The following is a 14,397-nucleotide window of genomic DNA, read 5'->3' as shown; positions in this document are numbered from 1 at the left end:
CGGCTCCCTGCTCAGCGAGGAGTCTGCTTCTCGCTCTGCCTCGGCTCCCCCCTGCCCCTGCTCCTGCTCACACACACACTCTCTCTCAAATAAATAAAATCTTTTTTAAAAATGTGGAAGTGTGTTTTCACTCTTGTTATGTAAGTTTTTATATAACATCTTCGACTTTACCCATCGGGCCATACCATCTAAAATATTTACCATCTGGCCCTCTACAGAAAAAGTTGGATTCCTGTTCTAGAACAATCTACCAGTGCCACTGCCTTCCTCTTCTCTGTGGACATTCCTGACATGGGAACAACTCGCTTCTTTCCTTCCCCTCCATAAACGTCGTTTGGCCAGTCAAGGGTCTCACAGGGTTGACTTATAACTCAGGAGGGAGATTCTCATCTCCGTGTTTTGGGTTCCCCGCCAACAGGAAGAGTTGTCGTCAGGCATCTGCTTTCAGACTAGCATTTTGATTTGAAAATGACCTAAAAATGTACCGGGTAGTCTGTGCTAATGAGTGGGCATACCTATAGTTCTAGAGTGGGATAAGATCCTTGGGGAAACTCACAGAGACTTTTTTTTTTTTACACTAATTTATTATTATTTTTTTTTTCAAGATTTTTAAATTTACTTATTTGTCAGAGAGAGAGAGGGAGAGAGAGGGAGTGAGCACAGGCAGACAGAGAGGCAGGCAGAGACAGAGGGAGAAGCAGGCTCCCTGCTGAGCAAGGAGCCCAATGTGGGACTCAATCCCAGGACGCAGGGATCATGACCTGAGCCGAAGGCAGCTGCTCAACCAATTGAGCCACTCAGGCGTCCCTAGGTTTTTTTTTTTTTAAGATTTTATTTATTTATTTGACAGACAGAGATCACAAGTAGGCAGAGAGACAGGCAGAGGGGGGGGGGAAGCAGGCTCCCTGGTGAGCAGAAAGCCTGATGCAGGGCTCGATCCCAGGACCCTGGGATCCTGACCTGAGCCAAAGACAGAGGCTTTAACCCACTGAGCCACCCAGACACCCCTCAAAGAGACTTTTTTGATATCACTTTTAGAGACTGAACGTAGAGACACATGCAACAACCCCACTGCATCCCGATTTCCCAGGTGACTGCTGTTCCTGTCCAAAGAGCTGGACCCCAGAGGTCTTCAGCTTCTTACAAGCACCCATCTCTGCTTCAGATGAGCTTGGCAAGACTCAAGGTAACCAATCTCTAAGCAAGGGTCCTCCATTTTCCGAAGGAAACCAAAAAAATCTTTCTTCAGTGCGGCCCGAACACTCTTTCCTGAGGACCTTATGTTCTGAGGGGGCACAGTGTCACCCTCGGCATTATAGGATGAGGGCAAAGAGATGAACCCAATTAGTCACAGAACACGGGACTTTCCTGAGGCCCCTTCCTGGCCTCTCCTGATGTGACGGCCACATCGCCCGCTAGATGGGAGCCCTCCCAGGCTGACTCCAAAGAGATTCTTGGAGGTCGATACCAACCAGCTTCCTCACAGTCCACGTGCCATCCAGCTCAAACGCCCCCTCAACACTTGAGTGGCCTGAGAAAAACTGACCCGGCGAGAGCCTGGCACCACGTACCATGAAGTCTGACTGCAGGCTGCCGTGGGATCATCTGATCACTCCGCTCACCAGTGCATGAGAGCTGATATCTTTAAAGAAGAACAAAGTCTAGTGGCACGTGTTCAGGTCTGTGCTACCTTGCCCATCCCTCCGGACTTCCTGCAGGAAAACACGGCAGTTCTAACCTCCTGCCCACCCCAATTTGGAGGCAGAAGAGGGTGCGTAAGTCCATGAAATAAAGTTGGCAGCCCCGAACTGCCCTAGACTAAAGGATTCCTGTGTTCTCAGGAGCGGGGGTCCCAATCCGGCAGACAAGATTCTTCAACTGCAACATTAAATTAGCAAGTAATATAGTACAGTCTCGTGTCCTCAGACAAGTAACAAAATCACATCGCAGTGCCCATCCCAGGCATATTAAATCATCCCAGCGCACAGAAAACCTGATTCCCGGGAAGGCAGAGACACCAAATGTCCCCCGATCAATAGCCAGTGATCTCAGCGGTAGGGAGGGGGAAGCTACTGGCCCGCATACAGCCAGCTTTGTGTCCCTCTGGCACCTCTGGCCACACACTCAAAGTCACTTACCGATAACAACTCGTCACATCTCAGAATTTTCTTTCCCTCCCTTCCAAGGCCATGTTCAAATGTTTCCAAACTTTTCTCCTTAAGAGACTCAGTTATCAACCACGTCAGTGAAAACACGGGAAAAGCAGGATCAGGACCCGCAGAATCCCTGACCCACAGAAGGTCCCATTCCAAAGGGTTGGGTGTTCATGGATTGCTGGGAACCTGAGATGCATTTTTCCCAGAGGAAACCCATCACCTGTTTAACAAGGTGGCCAAGGTAACATGAACCGAGTGCATACAAGTGAGAGGAGTTCAAGGGACTTTCTCAACGTCACCAGGACAACAGCCCCCAGCACTTGGATTTGAATGCAGGCAGCTGGACCTCAGTGTATGCTCGCAGCTACCCAGGAGTACCATGGCCCTCCCCTCCCAGAAATGGATTAGGCTTAATCCATATTCCAAATTCTTCCATGCAAAATAAGGGCCGAGTCCCATCTGAGATGTCAAGGCCTCCCCTTCAGCCACTGTCAAAGGAGGAGCCGCAAGGGGCTCCCTGATGCCTGGAGGGGTCTGCCTTTGCCAGGGTTTGTCCTAGAATGGGATTAAGACCTGAGATTCTGGAGGGCTCTGGTATGTGGGAAATCACAGGACATCTGTGCTATGGACTGAATGCTTGTATCCCCTCCAAAATTCATGTTGAAACCTAATTCCCAATATGATGGTATTTGGAGTTGGGGCCTTTGGGAGGAGGTGATGAGGAGGTCATGAGAGTTAAGTCCTCATGAATGGGACTGGAGTCCTTCTAAGAAAAGACCCCTCCTTCCTCTCTCTCTCTCTACCTTCCATCAACTGAGGACACAATGAGAAGACCTGTCTACAAACCAGGAAGTGAGCCTCGCCAGACACTACATCTCCCGGCACCTTGATCTCGGACTTCCCAGCTTCCAGAACTGCCAGAAGTGTTTGTTGTTGAAACCACCCAGCCTACGTTACTGTGGTTACGGCACCCCAAACTAGGTCTGCATCCAGTTTTCACAAACAAGCCCACACCAGTCGGGGACACCGTAAGTGTCCAAATGAAGACGTTCCGTAATACGAATCACATCACAGTAACTCAGGGAGCCCCAAGAGCCATTTGAGTTTAGTGATTCTTTTAAGATTTTAAGTTCATGTGCATTATAAAAAGGCCTTACATTTATGTCCCTATAAGGCAATAATGAAACTAATCCACCCTCCAATAAACTTAGCCAATGATTAATCAATGTCAGATAAAGTCACCATAAACTGGAGAGAGTGATGATTTAAAAAAAAAAAAAAAAAAGAAAAAGCAACAAGTTGTAATGCTGTCTTACTCTGTGGTCAAAAGAGAAGGCCTTTATTGCGGAGACTGCCATGAGGAATTATTAATGACTGGCAGCAGGAATGAGTGGCCCATGGGCTCACAAGTAGGAACTGAACAGAGCTGGGCCAAGATGGGTGACATTTTTAATACACCCACATTCATTCTTGGCAATTCAGCCGTTCAACTGTGGCATCTCCAAACGCAAAACCACGGCAGTCCCAAATTCCAGAGGTGGCAGAAACCTTAGAGACCATCGAAAAACCCAGACACGTCCTTGAAGCCTTGCTTTTCTTCACCCTCCATTTCCAATCCACCAGCATGTCTTACTGGTCTACCTCCAACATCATTTCTGAAGCTGTGCATTTTACCAAGGCCACTGCCACCACCCTGGTTCTGGCCACCAACCTCTAAAGCCTCCAGCTGGCTTCCCTATTTTTATCAGTCCTTCCTGAGATCACACACATACAGCCTGCATGTGTAATTGAAATAATGCCACATCCAAGCTTCAGGCTCCAGGAGTTTTCCTCTGGCACCCACCACAGCAACAATAAAAATCTCAACTCCTTGCTGGGTGTATTAGGTTCCTGAGGCTGCCTTTACAAAGTCCCACAAATGAGGTGGCTTAAACAACAGACATGGGTTCTCTCACAGTGTTGGAGGCCAGAAGTCTGAAATTCACGTGTCAGGAGGGCAGCGGAGAATCCTTCCTCGCTCTTTCCCTGGCTTCCGGTGGCGGTCATCAGTCCCTGGCATTTCTAGGCTTCCAACAGCATCTCTCCACTTTCTGCCTCTGTTGTTACAGCATAATTTCCTGGGTGTCACGTGCCTTTTCCTCTCCTTAGAAAGATGCCAATCAGGGGCACCTGGGTGGCTCAGGTCATGATCTCAGGGTCCCGGGATTGAGCCCCGCATCGGGCTCTGCTCAGCAGGGAGCCTGCTGCCCCCCCACCCCGCCCGCCTCTCTGTCTACTTGTGATCTCTGTCAAATAAATAAATAAAATCTTTAAAAAGAAAAAAAAAAGAAGGATGCCAATCAGTTTGGATGAGGGCCCACCAAATGACCTCATCTAAACTTGATTCCATCAGCAAAGACCCTATTTCTCAGTAAGGTCCCATTCACAGATACCAAGAGTTGGAATTTCAGTATTTTGGAGGGATATGATTCAACCCATACCTCTCACACACCGGGCTCCCACCACACCAGTCTTCTCTCCATCTGTAAACGCACCACACTCAACTCATCTGGCCAGGAAATAGTTCTTCCTATAGTTACTCTTATCTCTGCACAACGGGCTCCTACTCATTGTTCAGCTGAAATGTCACTTCCTCCAAAAGGTTCTCTCTGATCCCCCTCATTTAAAGGGTTTCAGAGAGGGCGCCTGAGTGGCTCAGTAGGTTAAGCCTCTGTCTTTGGCTCGGGTCATGATCTCAGGGTCCTGGGATCGAGTCTCGAATCGGACTCTCTGCTCGGCAGGGAGCCTACTTCCTCCTTTCTCTCTCTCTGCCTGCCTCTCTGCCTACTTGTGATCTCTCTGTCAAATTTAAAAAAAAAAAAAATCTTTAAAAAAATATTTTAAAAAATAAAGGGTTTCGGAGAATCACCCCACCTTGACTCTCTGCCCTCATCACTCTGGTACTGCCTGACACATTCATGTACTTGCTTACGGGTCCATCTTCCCTCACTAGGATGTGAGCTCCATGCAGGCAGGGGCCCTGTCTGTCCTGTTCACTTGGCCCAGTGCCTTGACCAGTGCCCGGCACCAGGCTTTCAATGGATATATACTGAATAATAAAGAAATAAATAAATTATCTTACAGATGAGGAAACTAGGGAGCAGTAGGCATCACGCGTCTATTTCTACTAAATGACACATTCTGGATCTAGAACATGGGGCTATCCGTCTAAACCAGTATGCAGCACCACTTTCTTTGCAAAGGGCCATCGAGTAAATATTTTAGGCTTTCCAGGTCACCCACCCCGCATCACTGCCACTCAACTCTGCCAGGACAGCACCAAAGGCACTCAGGGCGTGGCTGTGTCCAAACAAAGCCTTCTTTATGGGCACTGGAACTTCATATCATTTTTACATGTCATAATTATCATTCATCTTTGGGGTTTTTTCCAAGCCTTTCAAAATGTAAAAAATATTCGTAGCCCGCAGGTCAGATATGGCTCGAGTTTGCCAACCCCTATTCTAAATTCATGCACGTATATCCACAGATAATATACTGTTTGAGGGAAGTGTAGCATGTTATACAATAGTAGCTCACGCCAAGCCCTACAGTAAGCACCGTAGCATTGGAGCACTAGACCTACCAAGGTCCATGATGTATCATCCTCAATTAACAAATAAGGACAAGTAATGCTCTGAGATCTTAAACTCCTAACTCAAGGTGACACAACCCCAGGACTGGAACTTGGGCGGTCTGACTCCATCATGTTATATGCTCTGACTACGGTGCATAATAAAATCGTATTCACAGCAAGGACGGCACTAACCAGCTGAAAATAATCGCTAACTAATGTGCCAGGAGCCATCAAGAGCAGTTTATTGACATAAACCAGAATCCAGTCTTCACAGCAATCCTAGGACAGGAGAATTCTTTTCACCCCTATTTCACAGATGAGAACATCCAGGTATGAGAGGTGACCGGGCTTGCAGGTAGCAGAGCCCAGGACGAAACCCGGGCATGCCTCCAAAGCCTTCCTCCCGCCCAAGGCTCTGCGCGCCTGGCCAGCCGGCCCCAGGCCCCTGCCACCACACTTACCTGCCACCTGCAGCCACACTCGGAACCACCGAGTCTCGTTCAGGACCTCCCGGCAGGTGTAGTTGCCCTCATCCTGCAGCCTCAGCGCCTTGATGTGCAGCGAACTGGCATCTGCCAGAGAGAAGCGTGGCTCAGCCGGCGGGAAGCTGGAATTGGAGGACAGGAGGAGGACAGGCTCCGAGTCATTCCGGTACCAGGTTACCGGGCCCCTTGGTCCCGAGACGTTGCCACAGTGCAGAGTAATGTTCTCGTGAACCTCTCCAATGACCAGAGCCTCCAACCCTGCACGAGGAAGGTCAGGCTGTTACTACATCTCTTCATCTCTGAACACCCTCCCCTGTGCACCATCCCTCTGCATTAGGATTAAAAAAAAAAAAAAAAAAATTAAGGTGTGTGTGTGTTGTTGTTTTTTTTAAGATTTTTTTTTCCTTTTAATTTGTTTGACAGACCGATATCACAAGCAGGCAGAGGCGGGAGGGGAAGCAGACTCCCCACCGAGCAGAGAGCCCGATGGGCGGCTGGATCCCAAGACCCTGGGATCATGACCTGAGCCGAAGGCAGAGGTTTTAACCCGCTGAGCCACCCAGGAGCCCCCAGGGGTGTGTTTTTAAGCACTCTGTGGAGATTACTGCCAGGGCTGATGATGAACCTGCCGTGAACGGCAACCACAGAGATAGCCCCAGATCTCCCCCTCCCGCACCATCGGTGCCCTGCACCGCAGGACTGGCTGCGCTCCCACCCCAAGCCCCGCTGGATCACGTGGCTTGCTCTGGCCAATGAGGGGTTAGCAGACGCGATGCTCACAGAGGCTTAAGCACTTCGTTTAACTGGTCTTGCTAACTCACGCCTCCTGCCATCACCTGGAGCAGGACATGCCCGTGATAGGACCCAGGAAGAGGATGAGAGCTACATATACAGACCCCAGGTGTCTCAATCATCTGAGCTGAGGCCCGTCCAGATCGGCCCCCAGCCACCCAGTGGATGCCCAGACACGTGAGTGAGCCCAGGCAAGATCAGCAGAGCCGACTAACCCCAGCCCTTGAGCTACATTGAGCACTTACGGTCATTTTGTGATTGTTATGCAGTACTAATGTGGCAGGCAATAAATAACCCATACAGAACCCAAATGGTTTTATTTGCCTGGAAATCCAGAAGGGATGGAAGGAAGAGGGCCTGGGCTTTGATCCCATCTTCCTACTGCTGGCTCTTGCCATTGCTGGTGCAAACGATCCTGGTAGTCAAAGCTCTCTTGCTGCTCCAACTTTGGCCATGCCCTGTGTTAGGCACTGGGGAGCCAGTGATGGGCAACACAGAGACAGACCTCCAGAATCTCACAGTCTAGTGGGGGAAACAGACAATAAACCGGCAATTATCATCCAGGGTGATCAATACCATGACATGGCCTCAGAGAAGGGGCTCCTAAGCCCAGCTGGGGTGACTGCCATAGAAGGCCTCCTCCAGGGGGCCACACTGAGATCTCATGGACAGGTAGGAATTAGCCAGGTACACGGAAATTGGGGCTCCCAGGAAGAGGGAACAGCGTGTTCGAAAGCCCAGATCAGCAGCAGCAGCGTCACGTTAGAAGTGCCAATTATCAGGTCCCACCCCAGAATATGTAAATCAGATAAATCCCCTATCTAGGGATGGAGGTGGAAGGTAGCACTGCATTTTAACAAGCCCTCCAGGTGATTCTTTTTTTAAAAAGATTATTTATTTATTTATTTATTTATTTATTTTGAGAGATTGCAAGTAGGCAGAGAGGCAGGCAGAGGGAGGGGGAAGCAGGCTCCCCGTTGAGCAGAGAGCCTGATGTGGGGCTAGATCCTCGGACCCTGGGATCATGACCTGCGTCCAAGGCAGATCTCCAGGTGATTCTAATGCTTACTCATGACTGACAGGTGTGAAGGGCAACGGATCTGGCACAGACTGTCACCAGGTAACAAGAAGCAAATTTGCTTCTCAGCCCATTTGCTGAGAAGTGTCAAGACATAACAGCCCCCCTCCACGATCAATGTCCAAATACAAAGAGGCCGCAGGCACAGAACTAATGGGCAGAAACTGTTAGGAGTCTTCTACTCATGTTGTTGCACTCAGTAGATGGGAAAGGTGTGATGCCAAGAAGGAAAGTGGGTTAGATCCAAGTTCTACTGTGAGAAGGTAGCAGGGTGGGACCAGAAGCTAGACTTCTTGCTGTCCTCTAAAATGTTCTCTTTCCACCACATCAGAAGTTTTCAAAGTATGTGAATACACTGGGGTTTGCGAAAGGTGGTATTTCATTAAAAAATAAATTGCCTTTGACAACCGCACAGGGACAACTGGGCATCCGCGTACAAAAGAATGAGGTTAGACCCCTTACCTCACAACATATATAAAAATTAACTCAAAATTGGGGTGCCTAGGTGACTCAGTGGGTTAAAACCTCTGCCTTTGGCTCAGGTCATGATCTCGGGGTCCTGGGATCAAGCCCCGCATCGGGCTCTCTGCTCAACATGGAGCCTGCTTCCTCCTCTCTCTCTCTCTCTGCCTGCCTCTCTGCCTACTTGTGATCTCTCTCTGTCAAATAAATAAATAAAATCTTAAGAAAAAAAATTAACTCAAAATGGACCATAGCTCTAAATGTAAGAGCTAAAACTATAAAATGCTTAGAAAAGAAAAAAGAATAAATCTTTGTCACTTTGGGTTAAGCAATGGTTTCTCAGGACACTAAAATCACAAGTAACGAAAGAAAAATGGCTAAATTGGATTTTGTCAAAATAAAAATTTTTGTGCATCCAAGGACACCATCCACAGAGTGAGAAGACAGACTACAGACTGTGATAAAAAATGTTTGCAAACCACCTGATGATGGGTTTGTATCCAGAACATATGAAGAACTCTCACCACTCAAAAATAAAAAGATAAATAATACCATTTTTAAAATGGGCAAAGGGGGCGCCTGGGTGGCTCAGTGGGTTAAGCCTCTGCCTTCAGCTCAGGTCATGATCTCAGGGTCCTGGGATCGAGCCCCGAATCAGGCTCTCTGCTCACTGGGGAGCCTGCTTCCCCTGCTCTCTCTGCCTGCCTCTCTGCCTACTTGTGATCTTTCTCTCCCTGTGTTAAATAAATACACAAAATTTTTTTAAAAATTAAAAATAAAAAATAATAAAAATTTTAAAATGGGCAAAGGATCTGAATGGATATTTCTCCAAAAAGATATACGGAAGGCCAATGAGCACGTGAGAAGACGCTCACTGTTAGTCACTAAGGCAATGAAAAGAAAACCACAATAAGACACGTACCACTTCATACTCACTGGAATGGCTAAAATCAAAGACCACAGCAAATACCGGCAAAAATGCAAAGAAACTGGAATCCTTACGCGTCGTTGGTAGGATTTTTTAATGGGGCCGCTCCTTTGGAAAACGGCGTGGCATTTCCTCACAAGGTTAAAGTCACAACGTGACTCAGCAATTCCACCCCAAGGTGTAGATCCAGGAGAAATGAAAACCTACGTCTTCACAGATTTTACATGTGCATTCACAGCCCTGTTATTCATCACTACCAAAAGATGGAAACAACCCAGGGCGCCTGGGTGGCTCAGTCGGTTAAAGCCTCTGCCTTCAGCTCAGGTCATGATCCCAGGGTCCTGGAATCGAGTCCCACTCTCTCTGCCTGCCTCTCTGCCTACTTGTGATCTCTGTTAAATAAATTAAAAAAAAAAATGATGGAAACAACCCACATGCCCACCGGCTGATGGCTGATGAATGGACAAATAAAATGTGGTATATCCATCCAGGGGAGTATTATTCAGCCATAAAAAGGAATGGAGTGCAAACCGCAGCATGGATGAATCCTGCCAACATTACAGTAAGTGAAAGAAGGCAGTTCTAAAAGACTCCATACCCTGTGATCCCATTTATATGAAATGTCCCAAATAGGCAAATCTATGGAGATCGAAAGTAGATTAGCAGTTGTGTAGGGTTGGGGCAAGTGGGTTGTCGGGGGTTGGGGGGGAGGAAGTAGTGAGGAGTGACTGCTAATAGTGAAGGATACTGCGATACTATTTTCTTTCTTTCTTTCTTTTTGGAGTGATGAAAACATTCTGGACTCAATTAGTGGTGACAGTTGCACAATCTTGTGAACATACTAAAAACCACTGAATTATATACTTTAAAAGGGTGAGTAAATGATATTTTAATAAAGCAGTTAAGAAAATAAATAAACTGCCACCTGCCTCTGAAAAGCCTTCCCTATTATAAACAGTAACAGTGATATGCTTTTGGTCTTTTGTCTACTTAGAAGGGGCTTCTTCTAACCCTGGAGCCTGGGGCAACAGGACGTTCGCCTCATCTTGGGTGCCACACCACTCCCAACTGCCAAACATGAGAAACAAAAAAAAAAGAAAGAAACCAAAAAAACAAAAAAAAACACCCCAAAACCAAAAAACTCTAAGTCACCCACTGGAAGGCAGACAATGTCACGTAATGCTAGAGATTCCAAAACAGCAGGAAAGGCTTCTGAACAATGACTTTGAAAAGCAGGTGAGAATTCTTTTTAAACCATTAGGCCCGAGAACCCAAGTTCTCAGAGGAGAAGATGAACTATAGAATTACGGACCTGCCCCTTCCCAGCTCCCTGGCAGATGAATAAAGAAAGAACCTGGAAAAGCCTTGGCAAAAGTCTCGTTCTGGAACTTGAGCTAACATTGTCTTCTCCTCCAAGGAGCAGAAAGACGCAATCATAAAAGAAGCCATTTCGAGGCATTTCACTTTGCTTTGCTTACTCCATTCTTTTTGACCGCTGAAGCTGAAGGTGACCTTGAAGGTCATTTTGTCCTGAGATGTGGCAAGTCCCGAGGGCTGGGTTCAAGATGAGGCAGGCTGAGCCCCAGCTGAGTGGAAAAGAATTTGGTCATCTGTTAGTGACCTCTGTCTAACAGGGACACCAAGGGGCAGTCCTCGAGGGTGCAGTGGTTCCATGCTTGATCATTCTATACTCCCTCATTTCACAGATGAGAAAACTGAGGTCCAGAAAGCTTAAGTGATTTCCCCTAAAGGCCCACAAAAGTCACTAGGAGAGCTGGGACTGTCACGGAGGTCTTCAGTCCTTTGAGTCACAGGGATTTATCCTGGTCTCCCGATTAGACAGGATGAGCCAATAAGACATCCTAATAGTTTGCATTACCAGAAGCTGTCCCCATGGTATCCACAGGCTTCCCTACCCAAAGGCCTCCCTTCCCCCACCTTAAATTCAGAATATGGACCTAAGGAGGGAGCGATATAAGCAACCATTTCCCAATGCTACCCTCCTACTATCGCTCACAGACCTGGGATTGTACCCCAACACTTATTTTTTTTTCTACCAACTTTTCCCCAAGAATGACCCGAGATTTACAAGCTGAGGGGACAGGGCAGGCGTGAACATTGTCGGAGTGAAGTAACAATTTTTTCCCCTAAGATAACTCCCAATTTGGAAAAGAAACAGCAAAAATACAAGCTAGGGAAGCCCCCTGGCACTATCCATGAAGGTGAACTTGGCCTTATAGCAAAATGACCGGGCATGGCAGTGAAGGAAGCGTCCCTGTGTGGTGAGCTGCAGCCAGGCTAAAAGCTGGTTCATTCCAGAATGATGATTGTCGCCCAGGGTTCTGATGTCCCAAGGCCCCTGATGTTCACGGCGCAGTAAACACAGCAGACAGCGGTTGAGAAGGGAACTTCCGGGGAGAGCCAACTGGAGACTGTCCTCTCCTCCCCGTAGCACAGTGACCACTAAGTGAAACACCAGCAGGGGCCCGCAGGTAAGGTCCATAGAAGAGGGTCAGGACTAAGTACTACAACAGGAGAGGTGGAGCAAATCTGGGGTCACAAGCCCTAGAGAGAAGGTGTAACCACTGCTCAGTTCCAGGTGGGAAAGCCGTGGCTGCCCGATCATCACATTTTTTCCAGATAAACTGGAAACCTAGATTATGGGAAATTTTACTGTTTTTAAATGATTGCCGAAAACAAAACAAAATGTTAGGACAGCCTAATGGTTAGGAACTTTTGGCACTTGCTGCTAGGAAGCTGGGGGCGGGGGGCAATTCCTGTTACAGGAATCAATCAGTAGTGTGTGCCGGCATGGGCTACACAGAAAATAACACCCCAGGGCACCTGGGTGGCTCAGTGGGGTAAGCCTCTGCCTTTGGCTCGGGTCATGATCTCAGGGTCCTGGGATCAAGTCCCGCATTGGGCTCTCTGCTCAGCAGGGAGCCTGCTTCCCCCTCTCTCTCTGCCCGCCTCTCTGCCTGCTTGTGATCTCTCTCTCTCTCTCAAATAAATAAATAAAATCTTATAAAAAAGAAAGAAAGAAAGAAAGAAAAGAACACCCCAAGTATTCTGCCAAGGTACACCACCTCCGGCCCCATCTCCTTTCCCTCCACCTGAGTCCTGGCTCTCACTACTTGTCACCCTGCCCCGCACACAAAATACACACATTCGCTGGTGCATTAAATTCAGAAATGCTTTTTCAGTATTTCTGTATCCTATATATTTTTGTAAACAACCTGTAAACTTAGTGTTACAAGGGAGAGCACAGATGAAGCATTTGAGGCCTTCTGCCAATCATGTCAAGTGGAAGAGGTCATGTCAAGTGGAAAGGCGAGTTTTCTGAAAGTCTGAAATTACTTCAAAATAAAAAGGTTTTGTTTGTGTTTCTTTAAGGCGAAGGACGGAAGGCATGGTTTTTGAATGTGCTAATCCGCACAGGTTGGCTTGCAAGGGTGTGTAGGGAAATCCACAGGTTACAAGTGTAAGGCGAATTCAACCTTGGGCAGAGGAAGGAGAGAATAAAGCAGCCTGGAGTTTGAGCCCCAGCGCAGCAGGTAAAACCAGAAAGCAAATTTACATCCGACGCTTTAAAAAAAAAAAAAAACAGTCCACAAAAAAAAAAAAAAAAAAAGCAGCCCACCACAAAATGCCACTTCCCCCCCTACACGTGCCTCTCCAATTTTCCCATCTTCAAAATTTCCATCTCTGCAGGCCCTCTGCAGCCTCGCTGGCTGCCCACTCCAAGAGACTGGGGATATCTTGCCCTCCATCAGGCGCCCGGGAAAATTCCTTCCTGCAAAAGGAGCCGAGCAGCGAGCAGGAAACTCAAGACCCTCCCGGGGCGGCTGCGGGGCCGCGGCCACAACCGGCTCCCGCGGAGTCGGAGGGAATTGGGTCCCTGGCTCTCCTCTTTGCCTGGCAAAACTCAACTTTTCCCTCCGGATCGCGGCCCCTTACCTGCGGCGACCCAGCGGGCCAGCAGCACCCCGAGGCAGACAAGGACCTGCGGCCGGGACGCCCGGACGCCTGCGGCCATCTCGCCCCAGAGGCGGGCAGGGACTCCTCAGGAATCGCAGGCTCCGGCTGGGTGGGTGCGCGTCCCCACCCCCAGGGCCCCGGCCCCTGGGGTACTGAGTGCTCCTCCCAGGTCTTCGGAACGACAGAGGAGCCCCACTCTCCGCAATCTCCGGGAAGGATGCTTGGGCTGAGCCCGACGTCAGGCGGTGGGAACAGCCTGGGGCTGCCGGCGCGGTTCTGTCTGGGGAACGCCCGGCCCGGGGTGGGAGGGCGCACCCCGCCCTCTGCGCCCGCCACCCACTCCCGCTCGCGGAAAACAACAGGAGCGGGACTCCCTCCCGCCTCCCATCCAGGCGGGAGCCCAACTTCCTCTACCTTGGCCGGGGAGGAGGGCTTTATGCAAAGGGCGCGCGCCCGGGCGCGCAGAGCCGACTCCGGCCCGGCCGGGGGTGGAGCGCGGAGGCCGGTCCCTCCCCAAGCCCACTCCGCCCGGGACGGCCGCCTGGAGTCGCGGGGACAGCTGGGGCCCGGCAGAGCTCTGCAGCTGCCGCAGGACGGCACCCCCGCTCCGGCTCGCCGGCTGCTTCCCCCTCCCGGCGCTCCGGCTGCAGCACCCGGAGGTGCGTGGCCAGCCGGAGGGGCGGGCTGCCAAGCTGCAGAATTCAGGGTCCCCTCGGCGTCCCAGCTTAGCTCTTTTGGGGTTCTTGTGTGCTGTCCCGTGCTCAGGGCGGCTGCCAGGGCCGCCATGGCTGTCTTCTACCCTTTGCCCAACGAAGAAGACAAGTCTAGAGCAGGAGAAAGATGATCCCTTAGACCTCCAGCCAAAAGCGCCACGAGACTCCTGTTCTCCTGTGAACTAGCTGAGA

General features: G+C 49.4%; 1 protein-coding gene across 2 annotated transcripts in view; it reads right to left on the bottom strand.

Annotated features, from left to right (window-relative positions):
* VSIG10 (V-set and immunoglobulin domain containing 10) overlaps positions 1-13,900 on the bottom strand; it is a 36,461-nt gene extending 22,561 nt beyond the window's left edge. For both annotated transcript variants that reach the window (XM_032310315.1, XM_032310316.1), the window contains exons 1-2: positions 13,472-13,900; positions 6,231-6,512 (exon numbers count right to left, since the gene is read on the bottom strand). In XM_032310315.1, coding sequence (XP_032166206.1) covers positions 6,231-6,512; positions 13,472-13,550 — 361 coding nt within the window. In that variant the 5' untranslated portion in view covers positions 13,551-13,900. The remainder of the gene's footprint in view (positions 1-6,230; positions 6,513-13,471) is intronic.
* Between the last annotated feature and the right edge of the window lie 497 nt (positions 13,901-14,397).

Source organism: Mustela erminea, chromosome 13 (genome assembly GCF_009829155.1).
Source record: "Mustela erminea isolate mMusErm1 chromosome 13, mMusErm1.Pri, whole genome shotgun sequence".
NCBI classification, from domain to species: Eukaryota; Metazoa; Chordata; class Mammalia; order Carnivora; family Mustelidae; genus Mustela; species Mustela erminea.
Note: the sequence above shows the minus strand (reverse complement) of the source record. Positions and strands in the feature narration are given on the sequence as shown.